The sequence below is a fragment of the Polypterus senegalus genome, chromosome 4, assembly GCF_016835505.1.
Source record: "Polypterus senegalus isolate Bchr_013 chromosome 4, ASM1683550v1, whole genome shotgun sequence".
Lineage (NCBI taxonomy): Eukaryota > Metazoa > Chordata > Cladistia > Polypteriformes > Polypteridae > Polypterus > Polypterus senegalus.
This window is the reverse complement of record NC_053157.1, coordinates 19,078,166-19,103,830: the sequence shown is the minus strand read 5'-3', so window position 1 is coordinate 19,103,830 and position 25,665 is coordinate 19,078,166. Positions and strand designations below refer to the sequence as shown.

The 25,665-nt window shown below is 40.0% G+C and overlaps 1 protein-coding gene across 1 annotated transcript in view; it reads right to left on the bottom strand.

The window, feature by feature from the left end:
* Positions 1–25,665, bottom strand: part of rxfp1 (relaxin family peptide receptor 1) — a 176,199-nt gene that overhangs the window by 27,303 nt on the left and 123,231 nt on the right. The window contains exons 12-15 of the mRNA XM_039752700.1: positions 24,617–24,688; positions 8,883–8,954; positions 7,783–7,854; positions 4,609–4,838 (exon numbers count right to left, since the gene is read on the bottom strand). Coding sequence (XP_039608634.1) covers positions 4,609–4,838; positions 7,783–7,854; positions 8,883–8,954; positions 24,617–24,688 — 446 coding nt within the window. The remainder of the gene's footprint in view (positions 1–4,608; positions 4,839–7,782; positions 7,855–8,882; positions 8,955–24,616; positions 24,689–25,665) is intronic.

The window sequence follows — 25,665 nt, the reverse complement described above, 5'->3', positions numbered from 1 at the left end:
TGGTAGAGAGTCCAGCCCCTCTCAAGGAGATTGGTTCCAGAGTCCAAGCTGTGCGCCGAGGTGAGTCCGACTATATCTAGCCGAACCTCTCGACCTCGCGCACTAGCTCAGGCTCCTTCCCTTCAGAGAGGTGACATTCCACGCCCCAAGAGCCAGTTTCTGTAGCCGAGGATCAGACCGCCAAGGTCCCGCCTCGCCACCACCCAACTCACACTGCACCCAACCTCCTTGGCCCCTCCCATAGGTGGTGAGCCCATGGGGAGGAGTTGGAAAATCATACATTTAATTTGTTCTGTGTGGTGATCTTTTGCTGCTCGCCGCAGCTGTCAGGTCCAAGAAGCTCGTAGCGATTAAAAACTGGGATGACGTTTACGACGGTCTGCTTTAATGATAAAGTAAACTACGAGTTTAAAGTGGACAATTCGAGATTAAAGCCGAAATTTCCACTTTAATCACAAAATACACGTTTTCACCGTGTCCTTTATTTTTTTCTCAGTGGTTCAAATATAACGCTATACATTATGTTGCTGTTGTTAAGTTGTAAAATAAAAAAAATTAAAAGACGACACAAAAGATGGTATGTGAGACTTTTAAAATGTATCGTGTCATTACGTTCGGGAACTGTCTACATGTGACAGAAAGCATCTATGCCGATCCTACGGGATGGATGCTTCGATGTGGTGAAGCAAAATGCCGACATACAGATGCATTCGTGGTGCTTTTATATTCAAGCGTCGCATATTCCCGATCGTACGGAAGCGTATTAGGGCCACGGTGAAAAAATACGGACACAGCGAAAAAAAAGACTAAATGTCGAGATTAAAGTCGACATGCTGACTTTATTCTCGACATTTCCACTTTATTCTCGCCATTTATGTCGAGATTAAAGTCGACATTTACACTTTATTCTATTGTTTATTTTGTCAGTAGAATGTCGCAAACTAAACATCTTAAAATGAATGTTCAATTTACTAGATTTTCTCAAACCCCTTCATTAATTAATGTAGCACATTAAATGCTTTATAGTAAGTGTTCCCCGACCCAGTTTTAATCTCTATGCGCTTCTTCAACTGACTTCCTCTTGAACTGTGAGGCGCAGACAGCGATCGCCGCACATTGACTTCATGATGTTCCTGCTCTAAGAACATTCAGAATACTAAGAGAAATACTTGATATCTTCTTCACGATGAAATGCAATAAAGCATGTATTAAACATGGGTGGCGGGGGGCACGGTGGCGTGGCTATAGAGCTGCTCCCTTGCATTAAGGGGTCCCCAGTTGTATGTTCAGTGTAGTACAAAGTCCCAAAAACTGGATATATGAATGGGTATCGCACAGGTTTAACTTAAATATTGTGTAAATATTGGGCTTGGTGGGTCGGAGACACGAACACAGGATTAAGTGGATGTTCTTCTGAGCGGGCTTTCTTTATTGCATGCGTGCTGTCTCTATCTGACGTACTAAACCTCCAGTTTCTATCCTTGCTTTTTCTTTCTGCACATAACCAATCACCAAAGATAAACGTCTTTGTGAAATTAAAACAAGTTATAAACTTAGACCTCGGAGTTTTCAGAACTTTAAATTATTAAAGCATGTGGGGGCACGGTGCTTGCTGGGATGGAGTTTTCAGAAATTAAAAAAATCTTCACTATACATGCTTAATTATGCCATCCATTCAGGGCTGCGCCCATCCCAGCAAGCATCCTGTGCGAGGCAGGAGTAAATCCTGAATGAGACGCCAACACATCGCAGGGTGAATACGTGCAACACATAAAGTAGCAGGGTCAATAATACATACCAAAACCCCACATCCTACATGTCTTTGAAAGGAAACTGAAACACGCCGAGCAGACCCACCAGAAAAACATGCAAACTCAAGGCAGGGAACACCGGGACCCCCTTGCTGCTGCGAAGCAGCAGTGCAACCACCACGCCACCGTGCCCCCATATGCTTTAATACATTTTAAGTTCTGTACATTTTAAGTTTTGAAAACTCTGGGGTCTAGGTTTATAACTTGTTTTAATTTTACAAAGACGTTTATCGTGTGGTGATTGGTTATGTGCAGAAAGAAAAACAAGGATTGGAACTGGAAGTTTAGTAAGTCAGATAGAGACAGCGCGCATGTAATAAAGAAAGCCCGCTCAGAAGAACATCCATTGAATTCTGCGTTCGTGTCTCCGACCACCACATCACGAACCCAACATTTACACGATATTCCAGTTAAACCTGTGCGATACCCATTTATATATCCAGTTTTTTGGAGCCTCGTCACACTTGCCATAAAGTTTACTACACAGAACATACAACTGGGAACCCCTTAATGCAAGGGAGCAGCTCTATAGCCACGCCACCGTGCCCCCGCCACCCATGTTTGATACCTGCTTTAATGCATTTCATCGTGAAGAAGATATCAAGTATTTCTCTTAGTATTCTGAATGTTCTTAGAGCAGGAACATCATGAAGTCAATGTGCGGCGATCGCTGTCTGCGCCTCTCAGTGCAAGAGGAAGTCAGTTGAAGAAGCGCATAGAGATTAAAACTGGGTCGGGGAACACTTAATATAAAGCATTTAATGTGCTACATTAATTAATGAAGGGTTTGAGAAAATCTAGTAAATTGAACATTCATTTAAAGATGAAGTTTAGTTTGCGACATTCTACTGACAAAATAAACAATAGAATAAAGTGTAAATGTCGACTTTAATCTCGACATAAATGGCGAGATTAAAGTGGAAATGTCGAGAATAAAGTCAACATGTCGACTATAATCTCGATGTAAATGTCGAGAATAAAGTCAGCATGTCGACTTTAATCTCGACATTTAGTCTTTTTTCGCTGTGTCCGTATTTTTTCTTTCACCGTGGCCCTAATACGCTTCCGTACGATCGTAATGACACGATACATTTTAAAAGTCTCAGTGCCGTCTATTTTTTTGCAACTTCACATCGCCAACATAATGTATAGCGCTGTATTTGAGCCACTGAGAAAAAAATAAAAGACACGGTGAAAACGTGTATTTTGTGATTAAAGTGGAAATTTCGGCTTTAATCTCGAAATGTCCACTTTAACCTCGTAGTTTACTTTATTATTAAAGCAGACCGTCGTAAACGTCATCCCAGTTTTTCATCGCTACGAGCTTCTTGTACCTGACAGCAGGTAAAGTAAAAAAATAAAAAATAGACGGCACAAAAGATGGTATGTGAGACTTTTAAAATGTATCGTGTCATTACGATCGGGAATATGCGACGCTTGAATATAAAAGCACCACGAATGCATCTGTATGTCGGCATTTTGCTTCAACACTTTGAACCATTCATCAAACAGCAAAGCGCGCACATCGATCCCCGAAGGATCTCCATAGAGGCTTGCTGTCACATTAGATAATAAACAGAGACTCTGACGTCAAGTTCCGACTTTTACCACACTGCGCCCCCCGACTTTTTGCTGGTACTGCAACTCGCGCACGCGTCGTGTTAATTTCTGAGGACCTGCTCAGAGGACGCGTGAAATGAACGCTGGGAACGCGTGGCAGCCATGATGCGGACACAAGTGTTCTGAGCGTGAAGTATAAATGAGCCCTAACAAGCCATAAAATAAGGTGAGACTAGCAAGTATTGCTTTCTAATTAAGCAGTTGGGTTGGGACTACCGAGGGTTCGCAGGATCCACTTTAGGTTTCTGGATATCATGGACGGCTTGTACACTGTGGAGTCCAGCCTCGACACAGACAGGCAGACACCGATGGTTTAAAACACCACACGTTTTTTTTTTTTTTCCATTTTTACAGTTCACAGCACACAACCCAGTGCCCCTGCACCACACACCCTCAAGTCCAGGCTCCCAGTAGTCCTTTTTCTGCCGCCTCCACTCGTCTCCTCTCCATTCATGCATTCATATCGGGTGGAAAAGAATATTTCATTTTTTATATGTTATCTTTTTTTTGCTGTTTTTACCACTACTCCTTTCTTCCACTCGACTGGAGGTTGAATTTGGTTTTGCCTTTTTTGTTTCTGCTTCCTCTTTGAACTTTTTTTTTCCCCTAGTTTAACTTTGAAGTCATCAATTTTATAAATTTGCTTGATTGTATGCAATGTTATTTTCTTGAAATAAATTTTAAAAATAAAACAGAAATTCACATGAATGCAACCAAGGGAAAGATGAGGTCTTACTAAGGACTGAGACTGGGGGTCTGAAAATTCCCACGGCACATGATCGTGGAATAATCTCTTTGTTTGCTGTGTGCCCCCTTGTGGTCACACTTGTAAATAAAAAAATAGTATTTTTTATCATTTATCCTGGTTATCTACGGTGGGCTGGCCCCCTGCCTGGGGTTTGTTTCCTGCTTTGTGCCCTGTGTTGGCTGGGATTGGCTCCAGCAGACCCCTGTGACCCTGTAGTTAGGATATGGCGGGATGGATGTATGGATATCCTGGTTATACTCCAAACTGGCCCTACAGATGAAATTAAGCATATCTTAAATTTTAATAGATAAGACTGAGAAACAGAATTTTAGGAGTAACATTTTCTTGATAAATTCAGGATCTCGCTTTTTAAACTCATGTTAGTGGTTTATAAATATTGCCATTAAGGTCTTTCTAAGCACTACTTACAACAAAGAGATATGATGGACATAGCGTGTAACTTGTTCTCCGATCTGATGTAAGACCTCATACAGATGACAAATATATTCCCGATGCAGGTGACAGCAGAAACTACCCAAACAAAGACTCGGAGGACAACATTGGCCAGCAGGTTCTCGAAAGAAGAAATCCCATCTGTGTTGGGCTTGCAACTTCGTACGTGTGGCGCATACCCACAGTACTGAAATTTCTTGAAGTATCTGAAAAACACAGAATTTGGTTAATGTGTAAAACAGAAACAACTGATAATACGAGTCACAGAAGTAATTACAGAAATTAGAAAATAAAACTGATAGAATTTCAAATCATGGAGGAAAATGGGGAATGCAAAGAATTGCATTAGTTAGTTGGAAAATATTTCAAATAATATTTCAATAAGAGATACACATTTCTCATTTACCACATCCTTCTCCTGCTTGCCAATCACAACCAGGGAAGCAACAAACTTCTTTAAGGGGTATGCACCTATTCTTCATGTACTTAATAAAGCAACATAGTTCAAAGAGTCAAAAACAGTGTGCATGCACATCCTTAGGGCTCCCTAGGGGGCCACTGTGAAACACGTATTCCACTTCAATGACAAGCTGCACTGGTCTCATAAAAAACAGGAATTACATAAGAAAGGGTGTGGAAGGCTATTGTTTCATAGGACTTAGGAGTTCCTTTAATGTGGGAAGTGACATCCTTCACATCTTCTGCAACTCTGTGATGCTAGTGTAATCTTCTATGCTATGGTGTGCTGGGCTGGTAACATCACTTCAATAGAGGCCAACCGAATCAACAAGCTGATTAAGAAGTCTGGCTCACTTATGGGATACACTCTGAACCTCTTGGAGGTCATAGCACAAGTTGGGAGCATGTGTTGATAGCATGTTGCTGCACCCACCACACGATAAACCACATGGATTGGGATCCGAGTGCAGTGGGTGACACCTCAGCACCACACTGAGTGCCATTATGAACAATGCTACACATCCTCTCTCTGACACATCAACACTGAGGACATTCACTCAAAAAATGTCAAAAAACGCTACTGCCTCAAATCAATCAGACTGCCTAACTGGGACCCCGTGATTTCCAAGTCAAATGTTTTTTTCCTTTAAACTAATTCTGGTGTGAATGTGAAGTTTTTTGTTGTTTGTCATAATATAATAATGATAATAATAATAATAATAATAATATTATTATTATTATTTATTTATTACTGAGATTCTGTAAAATACAAATCAACAACCGAATGAACATTTAGAATGACCATTTTTAATTGGAAAAGTCCAGAAACCGTAGCAGCAGAGACAGAAGTGCACTCTCTCCAGGAATCTCTAGGAAGTGAAGTAAGGACACTCCTGCAGGACACCTTTAAAGACCAGCTGAAGCCACCCGAGGATCCGACTTTCACTACACTCGTGGTGCCTCCAGTAGGAGATTGGGACAATAATGACACCATCAGATTACTTGCGACAAAAGATCTGAGAGACTTGCCCTTAAACACCATCAAAGGAAAACAGCTCTACAGCATCTGCGTAAAAGTAAAGAAGGAGTGGAGGAAGAAGATTGTCATTCCTGAAGGAACACTGCCTGCCTGGAGAGCGCTATATAGACCACCATTGACCAGTAGGGTAGGGGATTTACAGTGGAGGATATTGCATGGTATAGTTGCTGTGAACTCCTTTCTATCAGTTATTTGTCCAGGGGTTTCAGATACCTGCCCTTTCTGTGGGTTGAGGGAGACTGTACTGTATTTCACTGTTTTATGTTTTGTGAGAGATTGTTTTTTTTTTTTAAATGATAAAGCAGCTGATTGAGGGTCTGGGGGTCTGTTATAATAGGACGGTGTTTGTGTTTGGGGTAAAGAGCTAAAAAAAACACAAAACGAATACAAATATTAACCTGGTTAACTTTATTTTAGGACAGGCAAAACTGGGAATATGGAAAACCCGGAAAAATAAGGTTCTATCTACTATATAGTGCTTTTCATATCTATCTATCTATCTATCTATCTATCTATCTATCTATCTATCTATCTATCTATCTATCTATCTATCTATCTATCTATCTATCTATCTATCTATCTATCTATCTATCTATCTATCTATCTATCTATCTATCTATCATGTGAGTGCTGTCTCATTGCAACACCATTGAGTCATCTAGCAATTGCACCTTTTTTTCAAACTTTGGACACAAACCTGAGGCTCATACAAAACACTTGCCTTTCTCTTCTCTCTTGTTTGCTGATGTGCTGCCTTTACAGCCGCTTGTTCCCAGTTGAATCTCCATGAAAAGTCAAGGCAAGTGCTCTTTTTGCTCTGCTGTTAATGTGCTTTTCCTTTGCCATCTGTTTAATGGCGTGTGTTGGTATTTTTGAGTTAGCATTAGGCTTGAGATGAAAGAACCTTTTCGGGGAATGCATGCCATCTACAAAATATGGCACCCTTCATTATTCAGTATCATCTAGTTATCTGTCACACTGAAGGAGCTGCATTAATCACCATCATTGTCACTTTTTGAAGACAGATATACAAAGGGTAGGAGAGTAAAGACTTTTTATATTTTTTTCTTAAATTACATACTGTTTTTTAGAAAGGTAAGGCACAAGGTCATGACAGAAAGTATAATGGTTATATGCTGACAGACTGGAGAAGAGAATTCTCATGTATTTTTATATTTTTTCTGTTCTTTTTTGTTATGTTGTGTTTTATTTAAACAACCTTATCAATATTTGTACCACTACTATTTTGTGATAATATGAGCTTAAATGTGACAGTGTGGAAAATCAAGACAAGTTTCCACAAACATCCACAATTCAGGAAGAATTTATCCATCCATCCATCCAGTATCCAACCCACTGTATCCTAACTACAGGGTCACAGGGGTCTGCTGGAGCCAATCCCAGCCAACACAGGGCACAAGGCAGGAAACAAACCCTGGGCAGGGCGCCAGCCCACCTCAGAGGAAGAATTTATATAATAAGCAATTAGCATACACATGCAAAATAGCAAGCATTTTGTGCACATGTGACAATTTCACACTTAAAAATAAAGAGAACGTTTATGGCTTAACAAGTGAAATGGCTTAAGAAATTTCTCTTTAATTTTGTTAATCGAGTTAATAAAGTTGTTTTAATTATGCACTTATACTTACATGTGAGTTAAGTTTTTTAAAGGTTCAAACATTCTTCTTTGTATGTTCTGAATCTCAATGCCTTCAATACTTCTGTAAATTGAACAACAAAGAAGCATAAGAACGTTACGTCCAAATAGTTAATACAGCATGAGGAAAAAGTGATTCTGTAATTTTAATAATAATAATTCTTTATATTTACATAGTGCTTTTCTCACTACTCAAAGTGCTTAGTAGAGGGCAATGAGTGTTTATCTAGACTAGTTTAAACATTAGTGAGGCCCTGTAACATTTCATATGTATTTTTGTTAATAAGTATTGCCATGGATGTGGCACAAATTTCACAACTTTGAATCTTGCATGTATATTTCCAAGTGGCGTATAGCATAAAGATATGCAGTGAATGCCGTGTGTAACAACATGCGGAAATGAATGCAGTGAACACACACCAGAAACTCCAACTGAGACGACCCAACGTACAAAATAGATATTTTTACGGCCGACGCATGTGTGTATGTTTATAACCATACTACTGGGTTCATTTTTATGGTACATTATGGTGTGCGAGCACACGTGCCATTTCCTCCATATCCTTTACTTAGCAAATTTTAGATTAAAAGGCGCCAATGAAAAATAAAACAAGCTCAGATCATAATATCACGTGCAGTACCAGGAGGCCATGCAGCTGGCAAGAACGGGTTTATCTGGGCAACAACCGACACTGGAGAGCATAAATGGGTGGAGTGGAGCCTCCTCAGAAATGGTAAGTTTGAGGAAGTAAAGGAGTTGGTGTGCCATTTTGTCATCAATAGCCAATTGTTTTAAGTTTTTTAGGGTATCATTTATTTACATTAAAATTAATTTGAGCCCCAACAGAAATAGTGAATTTGTTGCAAAATGTCAGTGACTTATTAAATTGAGAAAATCAATATTGCTAAACAACAATAGTGTGAAATGAAATAACTAAGGGTTAAACTTGACCTTTAAAAAAACACTAATTTACAATTTTTCCATTTTAACAGTATTAGTAAGGAATAAATGCACCATAAAAAAGAATGCAACTGTCCTATAGATCCAATAATAATTAAAATGTCTGCAACAAGAATACTTCTAGTACTTACAGAGACTTTAATTTACTCAGATGGTCAAAATGGTCCACTTCTAGCTCCAAAAGTGGGTTAAAAGAAATATTCCTGTGGAAAAAAGAACAACTTTTTTTCAAATTGTGGTCTTTGGCCGGTTTGTTATCCCAGCCAATACCCCCAGGCCGCCAGATGGAGCCCACCCTGCAGTATGGAGGTGCCCCGAAGACCAGCAGGGAATCATGGACGATGTAGTTTTTATACACAACCCTGCTGGATACCACAGGGGCCACTAGAAACTTAACACCAGCAAGACCAAGGAGCTGGTGGTGGATTTTAGGAGGCCCAGGCCCCTCATGGACCCTGTGATCATCAGAGGTGACTGTGTGCAGAGGGTACAGACCTATAAATATCTGGGAGTGCAGCTGGATGACAAATTGGACTGGACTGCCAATACTGATGCTCTATGTAAGAAAGGTCAGAGCAGACTATACTTTCTGAGAAGGTTGGCATCCTTCAACATCTGCAGTAAGATGCTGCAGATGTTCTACCAGACGGTTGTGGCGAGTGCCCTCTTCTACACGGTGGTGTGCTGGGGTGGCAGCATAAAGATGAAAGACGCCTCACGCCTGGACAAACTTGTTAAGAAGGCAGGCTCTATTGTAGGAGTAAAGTTGGACAGTTTAACATCTGTGGCAGAGAGACGGGCACTAAGCAAACTCCTGTCAATCATGAAGAATCCACTGCATCCACTGAACAGTGTCATCTCCAGACAGAGGAGTAGCTTCAGTGACAGACTTTTGTCACTGTCCTGTTCCACTGACAGACTGAGGAGATCGTTCCTCCCCCACACTATGCGACTCTTCAATTCCACCCGGGGGAGTAAATGCGAACATTAATTTTATTTTAATTCTTTTCATTTATATTACTATTTAATTTAATATTGTTTCTTTGTATCAGTATACTGCTGCTGGATTATGTGAATTTCCCCTTGGGATTAATAAAGTATCTATCTATCTATCTATCTATCTATCTATCTATCTATCTATCTATCTATCTATCTATCTATCTATCTATCTATCTAGAGGGAGCTGCAGGGAGGACCAAACAATCATTTGTGCCCTATAACCCGGAAGAGCGACGTGCTTTCGGGGCGAGAAGAAGGACTTGTACCTGACCTGGAAGTGATAAGAGAATCACATGGACTGGGGATTGGGAACACTTTCAGGTCAGGGTGTATAAAAGGACTGTGGGAGCTCCCAGACGGAGAGCTGAGCTGGGTGGAAGGGTGGCAACGCGTCTGGGAGTGGACGATTGGTTTATTGTGATGAGTATAGTGGAGGAGAGGGTGCTTTGTGCACTGTGGCATTTAAATAAAGTCAACATTTGGACTTTTACTTGGTGTCTGGAGTCTTGCACAGGGGTTCAAGGGAGCAATAGCACCCCCTATCTGTCACAAAATGTATTCTAATACTAGGCTGACCCGCCTTTTAAGGCGAGTGACTTTTAAGTTGACCACTTCTTAAGGCACTTCAATATGTAGATCAATTTGATATTTTATACAAACTCATTAATTTGGTTATATTGCATTTGAGCGATATTACTTTAATACTCGTAGTTTCTGTTATTTTTGTGATGAAATTTCAACTTTTTTCTATATAGTGGTCGCCCTTTTGAACCCCCCTGATATTTACTACGCGGTGAGGCATTTGTACTCCATCAACATGAATTATTTCCAGAGACATCATTTTGTCTATTTTTCCAGCGCATCGCACACAAAAGCAAGGGAGCGATGGGAGCACCAGAAATCTGCTCACATCATGTCGCCGTACCGCAACCTGCAAGTAGTAAGTCTGTGATAAGCGGAATACGCTACGCTTTCCACTCACGGGACGGAAGGACAATCCCGACCGCTTTTATATAGTAAGAAAGAAGAAGAAGAAGATATCGCACAGTCTGGAGTAGAAAATCATCTTTTACCTGGAAAAACGAAACTACAAATCCCATCGTGCATTGCAAAATGGACAGGGCGTGTGTGAAACTCCGCGCCTGCGTAGCACTCACGGGACGGAAGGACAATCCCGACCGCTTTTATATAGAAGGATCTCACAATATGAACATGTCAAATGACCAGGTTTGAGAATTGTTGACTTTGGTGGTCCTGGAACACCTGCATTTACTTCTTTGGCTGACACCTTTACCCAAGGACAATTCCAAAGTCCGAGTTACAAGCAGTTACATTAGAAAACAAGAGCAGCACATACACACTGTACAGTACATACAGTAGATTCAAAAAGTATTCACTGTATTTTTTGAATTGCAGAGATGTCTTTTGGCCGAAAGAATGAGGGGAAGAGGTGGATCTAAAATTCAAAAACGGCACGTTACGTTTCTTTTTTGTGATGTGTGCTGATTTTTCCGGAAGTATCTACTTAACGATACTTTAGCAAAAAAATTCATGTGTTTTATACATTTTGAACACGTGACTGGATAACCAACATGTGGATTATGTGACATGTGTAACGTCAGATTTTTTACATCACTTGCCACTTGTCACTGTTGTCTTTGTAATGATTCATCATTTTTTTTCTCTGTTTTGGATGTAAACATGAGATAAAAAAAAAAAGTTCTTCACTATCACAACAAACTACAGGGGGGTCCTGATCTAATTATGCAGATCCAGATCATCTGGATGACTTTGATTTATGCGGGGACGATTCCAGTTGGGCGTGAAGTGCGATTCTTCATGTCGTCAGTTTGCACACTTCTTGATGGTCCGGGATTTTTTGGGTGATTTTCTGTGTAATAAACTTAATAAGTTATAGCGTAATGAAAAGTGCATAATTAGATCTCGACCACCCTATGTATACTGTACATGGGATTAACAACATGAAAAATATTTTTGGTGGAGAATTCAGTTAATTCTTATTCTTATTAGTCAGTCAGTCAGTCATTATCCAACCCGCTATATCCTAACACAGGGTTACGGGGGTCTGCTGGAGCCAATCCCAGCCAGCACAGGGGGCAAGGCAGGAACAAATCCCGGGCAGGTTGCCAGCCCACCGCAGCTTATTCTTATTATCTTAGGTTTAATTAGTTCTATACTTGCATGTTGCATGTAGCCAACAGCCTTTCCCAAGGACTTGTACTTTCTCCCCGTATTTGTATCATTATTATTATTATTACCACGCTTATTTTAACTTCACCTGTTTATTATCTGGTACAAATCTTGTAATCGATATTTAACCCACTTCCTATTGTCCAAATGACTTGAAATTTTGCAAGTCACTTACTCACTTCAGACGACAATACACGAATAATCAGTTTCACTAATTGATCAATTAATTCTTGTTAATTAAGAAATTAAATTTTCATATGAAGAATAGTTAAAGATTTCACTAATAGATGGCGTTAGTAATGGATAGAAATATTAAAGGAAGTGTTAAAATATTGATTACAAAATTATACTAAAACAAACACACGACTAAAAAGTTGAAAATAATATACAGGACATATAAAAAAAATACTTTTTGAAAACCATGCTTATATTAAGTTAAAAAGTATACTAAAAAGTAAAAAATAAGACTATAACATCACTCGTAAAATAAAAGCGTGTCAAGAACCAAATGAAACCCATCCATCCATTATCCAACCTGCTATATCCTAACTACAGGGTCATGGGGGTCTGCTGGAGCCAGTCCCAGCCAACACAGGGCACAAGGCAGGAAACATACAAGGTGCCAGCCCACCGCAGGGCGCACACACACACACACACACACACACACTAGGGACAATTTTGAATCGCCAATGCACCTAACCTGCATGTCATTGGAAACCGGAGCACCCGGAGGAAACCCAAACTCCATACAGGGAGGACCCGAGCAGCAAACCTGGGTCTCCTAACTGCGCCACAATGCCGCCCCCCAAATGAAACGAATCCCACAATGAGAACTAGGAATCGAAGTCGAAAGAATAAAAAAAGAGTCAAAGCCAAAAGTAACCACACAAGAAGAGATTAAATTATTTCTTTTTTCTTTTAGAGGTTTGGTATACGCTGACTGGAACGGGAAATTGAATTTAAAGCTATCCTTTAATCTTGTCACTTCGATTAATCACAGGTCCTGGTCTTAGAGGCTAAGCGCCTAGAAATGCAGGAAGTGGACCCAACTAATGGAATTCAAAATGGTGTTGTCTGACGACCCAAAATGGTGCCCAAGTGTGACCCGACATTTGCTCGATAGACATATATGCGCCGATAAAATAGCGGCGATTAAAACGCGCGCGACAAAATCGCGAAAGTTTCATTAAATATAAATTACTAGTTAAAAACATATATAATAATGTTTATTTTAGAAGTCAATATTATGAGACGCGGCATGCCATCAGCACGGCACGCAGATAGTCCTTAAGATCACTACCCTGCATATGTAGGAAGACTTGCAGCAAGGCGTCCCACTCGCTTGGCCTCTCGCATTTTTGTCGGCGCGCATTTGTCGAAAACCAGTTGGCGGGTTTGTCGCCGCTCATTTGCCGGCGATATGTCTATCGCGGTTTTGTTGGTGAACCGTGCCCAAGGCGCTACAAAACAAAATATAAGCATAGCAAATAATCCAAATGAAATTGAATCATGACAGTTTCATTACTTGATATGTCATCTTTCACAGAAGAAAACCGTATTTCAACATAGCGGACATAGAGGAGTTGCTTTCCATTTAGCTTGTTGGGCTGCTTGCCTGTGTGCACCCAAATTGCTTTATGTACAGTTTGAATGTTGCATACATGAACAAAAAGCAAATAATTGAGTAGTCATCACAGTTTAGCATTTAATGCCATGGCTGGCAGTGTTACCATCTCTTCAAGGACATTTCAAGGACATGCATGGAGATACTTTGGTAAACATTGTGAAAATGCTGGTGTGAACGAGGATTGTTTTAGATATAAAATGCCACTTTTAAATGACTATGCATCAGTGCAGACACAGACTGGGATTAAAAAAAACAAAAATATGTTACATATGAAGTTTTTCTTTTTCTTTTTAAATTGTCTTCCTTTTCAGTCATTCTGGTGCATTTTCAGACCGTATTTATTTGTCTATCTATATATGTATTTATTTAAAGAGCTTTAGAGCTATCTATCTATCTATCTATTGTGGCAAAGGCGCTCTGTTGGTGTCAACCCGACACAGACTGACAGCGGAGGCATGTAAAAATTAAACAAAAAGATTTCATTTTCTTCAGCCGTGGGGCACGTCTTCCCCAAAACACACAAAAGAAAACACCAAAACACACTCTTCTTCCTCTACTCCTCCCAGGCAGCTTTGTCCTCCTCTTCCCGACTCTGGCGCCTCGAGTAGTGGTTGCAGGCTCCTCTCATAGCCCACCTGGAAGTGCTTCAGGTGATGATTAACCTACTTCAGACTACACTTCTGGGTGTGTCTGCATTCCAGCCCACATGGGCTCAGGAAGATGTTCACCTCCCCCTGGTGGTGGCCATGGAGCCCAACAGGGACGAGCTTCAGTATTCCAGAATTGTGGCCCGGGGGAAGAAATAAGCCTCCCATGGCTGCTGCCCCGGATTCAATGCCAAAGAAGCGTCCTGGGCATCCGCCACACTATCTGTGACAAACTACAAGTCTTGTAGGATCAGTACTTTGGTGCTTTGAGACGACATTCGTCATTAAAAGTGTTGCATAGTCCTCTTGATGCCACTCTACTGAGATGTGTTTTAGTGAATGATCCTTTCCATCCTGGGTTGTTGTGATCTTATGCCTTTTCCCGTTTCTCTTCCTGTGCCCTTTACTGGAAAATATGGGTTCATTAAATTAGGTGATGGAAAGCAAGACTGACAGTTTTGACCTGGGGTAGTGTAGCACTATGTTCCCATGGCTATCCCCCAGTCGCCTCTGTCAGACAGTCCATTAGTTTGACTTGGCAGCTCAGAATGCTGCTATTATAGGGGGCACACAAATGTGAATTGCAGCAGACTGGTTTCTCATTCAGGATTCATTCTTGCTATTCACTGCTGCTTTTTTTGTGACTAAACCAATTTATCATAAAGGAAAGAAAGATGTGTTCATTTTATTACCGACAATGTTTCTCCATTCATTGCACAGAAACTTTATTGATTTGGATCTTTAAATTAACTAATATTTGTTAGACTTTAATGATATCATGAAAGATTAATGGATACAGTCTTTTTTTTTCTCCGGTGTTGGCATTGAATTACTAATTGTTGAGTTGATCGCAGAATTCAATTAACCTGAAAATGATCTGCCATCATTATTAATCATGACTTACTGCACAATGTGGTATGCGGAAGAAAGGCTTTTTGAACATTTAATGAAACCCCTCATCTATTCTGTTTTATACAATCCAAATGACAGCACTAGATAGTGGAAATTTGGAGCTGTCACCAAATTCTATTATTTTAAGGCAACTTAGTATTCAGGAGCACGCATGTCATTAAAAATGAATTTGAATTTGAAAGATGCCATTTTCACTTAAAGCCTATATCCTTAGGTCACTTTTAGTTGAAGGACCTTTTTAAATGCTTTTTCTCCAATCATATTTTGAGCATGCCCTTCAAAGACAATGAACCTGTACTTAAATAACATGCGTCAAAAGGCTTTTTAACATTTGTTTTTAATAAAATATAAAAAGTACACTCAACTGAGAAAACCTTTCATTTTGGCCAATAGTGAAAACTCCCAATAGGGGTGTAAAACATACTTTAAAAAATGTATACATTTAAAATTGGCCATAATAAAAGAGTGACATGGGAGATATGGGATATTTTCTGTCATCTCTCAGTAACTTAAAAAGCCCACATGATGCAAAATGTGTCCCTGCTCCTCGTTCTGGCTAACTGCTGAAATGGCATATTCTAGCATGTTCACCCGGCCCGACATCCATCTGTCATTTGCTTACGCGTTACTCCCTTTGCACTGCGGATCTTTCATCCTGCTCTGGCTCAGCTTCAGTACTTTTTCTAAGAATAGAGCCTGGAACAGATCTCTGATTCCTATCCCTGCCATGCTAAATGTATTCACCCCCTTGAAATTTTTCATTTTATATTATTATACAACACTGAATCGCAGTGGATTTAATTTGACGTTTCTGATGTAGATCAAGACCTAACACACTCCATCCATCCATTTTCTAACCCGCTGAATCCGAATACAGGGTCACGGGGGTCTGCTGGAGCCAATCCCAGCCAACACAAGGCAGGAACCAATCCTGGGCAGGGTGCCAACCCACCGCAGGACACACACAAACACACTCACACACCAAGCACACACTAGGGCCAAGTTAGAATCGCCAATCCACCTAACCAGCATGTCTTTGGATTGTGGGAGGAAACCCACGCAGACACAGGGAGAACATGCAAACTCCACGCAGGGAGGACCCGGGAAGTGAACCCTGGTCTCCTAACTGCGAGGCAGCAGCGCTACCACTGCGCCACCTAACACACTTCAATCTCTTAATGAAAACATACCTCTGCAAAGTGGCATAAATTAATTATAAATATAAAACACAAAACAAGTGACTGCATAAGTATTCAAGTCAGTTTTTAGTAGAGCCCCTCAGAGCGAGCATGTGAGGTAACTAGGAGTCAATCCTGAAACAACAGTAGAGAAAGGCACCATATTAAAATGCCTTGACAAACCCATACTGGCTGCTACAGACCACAGAGGTTACAGTTAAAAGTGTCTCTGTTTCTTTCAATTGTGTGATTTATTTGTGTGTGACTGTTTAAATGAAATTTTGCATGTGATTTTATCCATCCGAAGTCTTCAAAATTAATAAAAGAATTTATTTATCGGACAGATGTGACTATGTGATTATTTTGATCATTGATTAATCTGTAGATTCTTTTTTTCGATGAATCGATTAATCAGAATTTTTTTAAAAACCTGCTTTTATCACCAAAATTTTATTCGGATTTTTGTTAAAAAAGTGCAATGAACTATTTCTTTTGTTTGGCAGCAAAACATAACCAAATTAGTTATGGTAATTAAATTGCTCCAACCATAGCTTACAAAAGAAACTGCCACATCAGTATCTGCACTTTAAAAACTGCTAAAAACTCATTATTTTAACATGGCTTTCTCATAGCTTTAACTCTGATATTCTGTATATGCATTTAATTCGAATGCTCCAAAATCTGTACTAACCCTGCTGTTCTTTTTCTAGTTTTCTGTGTACCCAATCAAAGCACAATAATGTCCCTCCATTGATGGATTGAAGGCCAGAGGTCCACATGACCATCATCATCAAGTTCTTCCATGTGAAGCCTAAACACCATTTATGTGAGGTAGAATGCCTAGATGGGGCTGGGTGGTCTCATGGCCTTGGAACCCCTGCAGATTTTGTTTTTTTTTTTTTCTCCAGCCGTCTGGGTTTGTTCTTCTTTGTTTTGTTTTTTTTGTCCTCCTGGCCATCAGACCTTACTTTGATTCTATGTTAATTAGTATTGCCTAATTTTATTATTATATTTTGTCATTTTCTCTTTCTTCATCCTGCAAAGCACTTTGAGCTACATCATTAGAAATAAATATTGTTGTTGTTTAAAATCAAATGCTTAATGAGCTCCACTATTGTCACCAGGGATGTAAATTGGTTCTACAAGAGTTTTGAGTTGCAGTTTAAAATGTTAGCATATCCACATGTTCTTGGCTAAGGCTGGCTCTCTTTTTGGAAGTTATGTTGCCTAAAACCAAAAAGAGACACCTCAGATGGTGTTGAGGTAGCAGCGATACACAGGTAGGTTTTTGCAAGCCTGGCTGGAATGTGGTATCTGGCTTCATTAGTCTTCCACCAATGCAATGGATTTTCTTCTTTAGCCGTTTGTTTCTCTCCAAAGTATGCCAGGATCTCATTCCTTAAAACCTGTCCATAGAGTTGTTCAGTTTCTAACTCACGTTAAATAAGATCCATATACACCTGTTCTGACTTACCCACAAATTCGACTTTAATGACAGACTCGATCTCATTCGTACCGCGGGGACTGCTTGCATACGAAATTAACCAAATTCAAATAATATATCTACAGCAGGACTACCAATTCAACAATAGCCTAAAGTTGCCTTTAAGTTTACTTTCACACTCGCTATCACAATAATACGAGGTGAGACACAAAAATAACCGGACTGGGCTTGGGGCTTTCCTGGAAAACAGTCTGGAGGTCGTGACGTGAATCATAGAACCCCTCCCACACGCCCTCTCAAATCGCTGATTGGTTAGGTGTATCCTGTGAATAGCCAGGTCAGTATTTGCATAACAATCGCTACACGAATTGCAGCTATAATATCGAGTGAAAAAATCAAACAGTAAATCAACACCAAATTTCTCAAGAAATTGAACAAAACGGCCACAGAAACTTGTGGAATTATAAAAACAGTGTACAGTGATAACAGTTTGTCTCACACACAAGTTTTTCAGTGGCACAGACATTTCTAGGAAGGACAAGAAAATGCGGAAGACGTTCAACACCCAGTCTCGGACGGATAAAAACATCAAAACGGTGAATCAGATTGTTGAAAATGATCGTACTGGTTTTTTTGTAAAGCAATTTTTGACTGACAAAAACATTCCTGTTCTCGATCATCCTCCCTATTAGCATGATTTAGCTCTCTGTGATTTTTACTTGTTCCCAAAAATCAAAAGTGACCTGAAGGGAAGACAGAAACGGCAAACCTGTTGAAGAGCCTCAAGCAAGAAGACTTCCTGGACTGTTTCAATCAACGCAAGATACATATGGCGCAGTGTAGAGAAATTCGTCAAATATAACACAAGTAAACACAAAATGCAGTTTTTAAATGATGGTTTTTATTATTTAGGGAGAAAAAAAAATCCAAACCTACATGGCCCTGTGTGAAAAAGTAATTGCCCCCTGAACCTAATAACTGGTTGGGCCACCCTTAGCAGCAACAACTGCAATCAAGCGTTTGTGATAACTTGCAATGAGTCTTTTACAGCGCTCTGGAGGAATTTTGGCCCACTCATCTTTGCAGAATTGTTGTAATTCAGCTTTATTTGAGGGTTTTCTAGCATGAACCGCCTTTTTAAGGTCATGCCATAGCATCTCAATTGGATTCAGGTCAGGACTGACTAGGCCACTCCAAAGTCTTCATTTTGTTTTCTTCAGCCATTCAGAGGTGGATTTGCTGGTGTGTTTTGGGTCATTGTCCTGTTGCAGCACCCAAGATCGCTTCAGCTTGAGTTGACAAACAGATGGCCGGACATTCTCCTTCAGGATTTTTTGGTAGACAGTAGAATTCATGGTTCCATCTATCACAGCAAGCCTTCCAGGTCCTGAAGCAGCAAAACAACCCCAGACCATCACACTACCACCACCATATTTTACTGTTGGTATGATGTTCTTTTTCTGAAATGCTGTGTTCCTTTTACGCCAGATGTAACGGGACATTTGCCTTCCAAAAAGTTCAACTTTTGTCTCATCAGTCCACAAGGTATTTTCCCAAAAGTCTTGGCAATCATTGAGATGTTTCTTAGCAAAATTGAGACGAGCCCTAATGTTCTTTTGCTTAACAGTGGTTTCGTCTTGGAAATCTGCCATGCAGGCCGTTTTGCCCAGTCTCTTTCTTATGGTGGAGTCGTGAACACTGACCTTAATTGAGGCAAGTGAGGCCTGAAGTTCTTTAGACATTGTCCTGGGGTCTTTGTGACCTCTCGGATGAGTCGTTTCTGCGCTCTTGGGGTAATTTTGGTCGGCCGGCCACTCCTGGGAAGGTTCACCACTGGTCCATGTTTTTGCCATTTGTGGATAATGGCTCTCACTGTGGTTCGCTGGAGTCCCAAAGCTTTAGAAATGGCTTTATAACCTTTACCAGACTGATAGATCTCAATTACTTCTGTTCTCATTTGTTCCTGAATTTCTTTGGATCTTGGCATGATGTCTAGCTTTTGAGGTGCTTTTGGTCTACTTCTCTGTGTCAGGCAGCTCCTATTTAAGTGATTTCTTGATTGAAACAGGTGTGGCAGTAATCAGGCCTGGGGTGGCTACGGAAATTGAACTCAGGTGTGATACACCACAGTTAGGTTATTTTTAACAAGGGGCATTTACTTTTTCACACAGGGCCATGTAGGTTTGGATTTTTTCTCCCTAAATAATAAAACCATCATTTAAAACCGCATTTTGTGTTTACTTGTGTTATATTTGACTAATGGTTAAATGTGTTTGATGATCAGAAACATTTTGTGTGACAAACATGCAAAAGAATAAGAAATCAGGAAGGGGCAAATAGTTTTCACTGACAACCTTCGTCATGATGTGAGTTTATCTGTGTTATAGCTCGTCTATGTGAAAACAGCAGTGTCAAATGCAGGGTTGAGTGGGGGAGTTGTGAGATCATGAATATGGCTGAGAGAATAAAACTGAAAAAAACAACAAAGCTAACTTTTACAAGTATCATAAATTACACTGGCTGTTACAGACTGGAATCAAATGTATGTTTTTATTCTAAAATAGCAAGAATATGAGCAGCTCACTTCTCAAAATGGACTCGTCCGGGATCGAACCCATGAAGCTTTGATTACCAGTCAACAGTTGATACCGTTGCACCACCGAAGCTATCATAGCAAAAGTGTGTCAATGTCGCACCCTAACGTGGGCTTTTTTTCTGCAGTTATATTTTTGAATAAAAGCGCATTTGTTCTGTTATATTTGTACCTTTTGTGAAAGTGTTTCTTTGATATTTGGAATCCAGGCTTCACACATTATACACTGCATGTCTACATTTTGTCAATTATGACCAAAACATGAAAAACGTTTCTGTTTTAACGATGTGTTTACAAAGATCGTTGTAGACATGGAACACACATGAAATGCATGTGTTCCAAATAACGATATAGTATTTATAAATGGTGTCATTTTGCTTGACTTCTCACTCTATACAACTCTAAGCAACTGACACGCAGGTAAACAGACTTGAGCTGAGAAAACTGTGCGGAGTGGGGGATTGTGATAGCTAGGCTGCTTGCTGTTTGCTGCTTATCAACACATTTAGAGGACAAAAGACGCTGACGGAGAGGTGCAAAGTGATTTAAGGTGGGACGGATCTACTAGTTTTTTCATAGGCTCCGGTAATTCTAGTGTTAAAGATTAAAGACCAAAGCAACACAAAGCAAATAGGCACCTGGATACCGGCATACATATTGGAAGTGTTGCTGATCTTTGTCTGCCTACGGAAATACAGGACAATCTAGGTTGTATCTTGTGTATTGCCTCACTTTTGCTTTTGTTTATTGCACTTGCTATTTGAATAATCTTTGTCTTGATTAATATTGATACTCCCCAATGGGAAATTGTCTTTTCACATGACCTTAGTGGGTGAAAGTGTAGGGTAAGCCATTGTACAACACGGCAGAGCAATTTTCAGGTTAATGGCCTTTTTCAAGGGCTCAACAGAGTAGAATCTCTGCTGGCAGTAATGAGATTTGAACCAACAACCAGTTCCAGTGATGATCCTTAGCCACAAAGCCAGCACTCTGCCTTCAAATAAAGCCTGAAGGTTAAAGTTTCTTCAACCTGCCATTTCTGCTTTGCTCTGTTCTACCAATGGGGGCACCAGAACTAAGTTTCTTTCTCAGCTAGGCCAATCAGAGAGGATGCTCTGAAAAGAAGGCTGCAGTGACAGTCATAGCTGAGTAAAGTCTGAAGGAACTACCGTGTTTCCCCGAAAATAAGCCCTAGCATGATTTTTCAGGATGCTTGTAATATAAGCCCTACTCCGAAAATAAGCCCTAGTTACGATCCCGTGCAGGCGTCAATGGATGAGCGATAAACACTTACCACTACTGTATGTACACAGATGAACAGGAAATAATACCGGTATTTTGAACCCCCAACAAGATGAGTGCAAAAAGAAAGAGCTATTCTGTCGAGTACCAGGAAGGAATTGTGGAGGAGTCCCAGGGCAAAAATTTTACTGCTTTCTGCAAAGAGAAGAAGTTGGATATCCGAATGCACTACGAGCAGGCTACGTGGACAAGAGGTACTCATTTAAGGAAAGCTCTATTGCTAGACATGAGAGATTGGGCCAATTATTCTAAAGGAAATGGAGTCGCAAGAAATTCAAAATGGAATTCGGATTTGGGAGAGTTATGATGATGTTCCAGAAGGCAATGACATGACTGTATTTGAATAAATGTACATTTTTGTTCAAGAAGGGGTTGGGCACCGGGGGCGCGCTGCGTGCCAGCCACTTCATGTCTCTGCCGCTCGCATTGTGAAGGGGGGGCTGAACGCACGCTAAGGAGAAAATCCCTTATCGTCTACTTCCAATATTTTTTTTTTATAATACAACAACGACAACAACATTTATTTATGTAGCACATTTTCATACAAAAAAGTAGCTCAAAGTGCTTTACATAATGAAGAAAAATAAAAGACAAAATAAGAAATTAAAATAAGACAACATTAGTTAACATAGAAAAAGAGTAAGGTCCGATGACCAGGGTGGACAGAAAAAAAAAAAAAAAAACTCCAGACGGCTGGAGAAAAAAATAAAAAATAAAATAAATAATAATAAAAAATATTAATTATAATTAAAAAATATTAAAATAAAAAAATAATAGAGACAAATTTACATTTTTGTTCATGGAAAAACAAGACATCTCCTGAAAATAAGCCCTAGCGCTTCCTTTGGAGGAAAAATAAATATAAGACCCTGTTTGATTTTTGGGGAAACACGGTACTTACAAAAGGTAGTGGACTGTAGTCCTGGGTGCAAGTGCATTGCAAATGAGAATGATATATCCCCAAGGATAGTAAATGAAAGAACAGGCAAACAAAAGTAGTGACAGAGCTATGACAAGTGTCTGTGGGTCTACGAGAAAAGAATCTGTGCATCTGAAAAGGGGTTTATGTTTAAAGGAGTGTTTTTCTAAAGCCTCTCCATGATACAACATGTGGGCTAAAGATATGGTCTCAATAGCACTTTATAGAGCCTGAGGTTGTCATTCCTTGTCGTATATCGAAGAGATTTTGTATGACATGCAGTATAACCAAAGATTTTATTTGCTAATGCACATTGCAAAGATGATGAAATTGTAAACCTCTAAATTCTTTTCAGAAGCTACTTCATGTAAGTCAGTTTCACCAATCTTGTATTCCTAATTTGTCGTTTTCTCTGCCTGTCACCCTTAAACATTAAGCTGCATTCCCCAAGTGTTTGCCCATGTCACAAGGGTCGATTTTTTATTGTTTTTGTTGTCTCTGCCATATCAGCTATCCCACCAATTTTAGTGCAATTTGTAAATTTCACGAGTTTCTTTCATATACAATGACCAATGCTATAATTAAAAAATTAGAAAACATAATGGCTCAAGCACAAGGGACTCCACTGATGATCTCACCCCACAAGGGGCAGCCTGGAGTTATAACACAAGTTGAAGGAAGACCACAACATCTCAGTCACGCCTGAGGGAGGCTACTTAGCCAGTGCATGATGTCTCTTAGTGTTCTTTTTTTTCAGTGTGAGAATAACCAATATGCACGCTTCAGCCCTTCACTAACTCCATTTCTACCAATATTTGTTCTAAATTAATTAGGAGCGTTTCGGATTTCACTCCATAATTGTTACAGTATTTGTGTAGCTTTTGAGGTGATCTCAAGTTCTGTGTTAAAGACAATGTTCGTTATTTCTTCTTCTTATTTTGGCTGCTCCCGTTACGGGTTGCCACAGCAAATTATCTCCTTCCATATCTTTCTGTCCTCTACATCTTGTTCGGTTACACCCATCACCTGCATGTCCTCTCTCACCACATCCATAAACCTTCTCTAAGGCCTTCAACTACTCCTCTTCCCTGGCAGCTCTATCCTTGGCATCCTTCTCCCAATATACCCAGCATCTCTACTCTGCACATGTCCAAACCAACGCAATCTCGCCAATCTGACTTTTTCTCCCAACCATCCAACTTGAGCTGGCCCTCTAATGTCCTCTGTTTCTAATCCTGTCCATCCTCGTCACACCCAATGCAAATCTTAGCATCTTTAACTCTGCCACCTCCAGCTCTGTCTCCTGCTTTCTGGTCAGTGCCACCGTCTCTAACCCATATACCATAGCTGGTCTCACTACTGTCCTGTAGACTTTCCCTTTCACTCTTGTTGGTACCCATCTGTCAGAAATCATTCCTGACATTCTTCACCACCCACTCCAACCTGCCTGCACTCTCTTCTTCACCTCTCTTCCACAATCCCCATTAATCTGTACCGTTGATCCCAAGTATTTAAACTCATCCACCTTCGCCAACTCTACTCCCTTCATCTGCACCACTGACCTCCCTCTCATTTACACACATGTATTCTGTTTTGTTCCTGCTGACCTTCATTCCTGTCCTCTCTAGAGCATATCTTCACATTTCCAGGGTCTCCTCAACCTGCTCCCTACTATCGCTACAAATTTCATTCATTATTTATTTCAGGAACACGAGCCAGAACCTACTGCAGCAGCTTTGAGACCATGATAGAAACCACTGGATGTGGCACCAGTCATTTATACTCATGCATACTGGGAGAGTTTAGAATACCCAGTTTGGCTCACAATCACAGAATATATACAGAAAAAACAGTGTACTTCCTGGAAAAAATACATTCACACACTGGGAGAACATGTAAGCTTTACACAGATACAGACCCGGTCTCCTTAAGCAACCATCTGAAGACAATAAATTAAAAAAAACTGATAGAGCCTCCCATGATGACATGTTGACAGTGACACAAATAAACTAGCACAGTTACTTTTTACTTACAGCTGCAAGAGTTCATCAAGTCCAGAAAATAAGTTGGGGGGTATTTCTTGAAGTCGGTTGATTGATAAATCACTGTGACAAAAATAAAAGAGAAACTAATAAAAGATGCATAATACTGACTTGCTAAATACAGATTTAATAAAGTGTTAGTAGTATGTTGAGAGCAATTCTTATCTTTTTATTGGGAAGAAACCAAATTAACAAAAAGACCAAGGCTCAATAATGACCATATAATTACTACAGCATGTGATCTCAGGTCAGAGCCCCGCCATTTCCAGTCAGTACCTTAGGCAGGAGACCAGCCATGTTTGTATTACATGAGCACTTAGTTGACTTACTGAGAATACTGGGTGTGGAACATGCGCAAGCATCCAAACAATGATGTTTTTAGTCCCTGATAAGACATACATTAAAATATAGACAACACACACTCAGCAAAGAGACCAATTCAGCATTTGCATTATACAGAAGAGCTTTCAATGCTTACTCTACCCCATAATGCAACAGAAAGTAGCTGGTGTTACCTTCTACAGCAAGCTGAATCAGCAGTTAGAATGACCTCAAAATACATTTTAAGATCTCTGGAATTGCATTGAAGTTATCTTCAAATTAATTGTAAATATCTGAAAATGTGTCTATTTTAAGATATCTTAAAGGTAATTCAATCCTGCCAGTACATGGAACAGCAAGGCATTTTTAACTAAGTTGGTGAGATATTCTTAAACCGGCCACATTTGCAAACCCAGTTGGGTAGAAACACATGGTATCTGAGGTGCCTTTCACTGAGCCATTAGACTGGATCACTGTGCTGGGTGAAGATGTGATACAGTACTGTACGTAATTCAAACGCAACTTGAACAAAGACAGAATTTTTTCATCCTACCTGTTGTTTTCTACTTGTTAAACATTCAGCAACTGTGAATTAATTAACAAAGGAAACACAGCAGGAACAATTTCTTCAAATGTAATTCTTTCAAAGCAATCATTTTATCTGCTGTGCTAAAAGCATCCATCCATCCATCTATCATCAACCCGCTATATCCTAACTA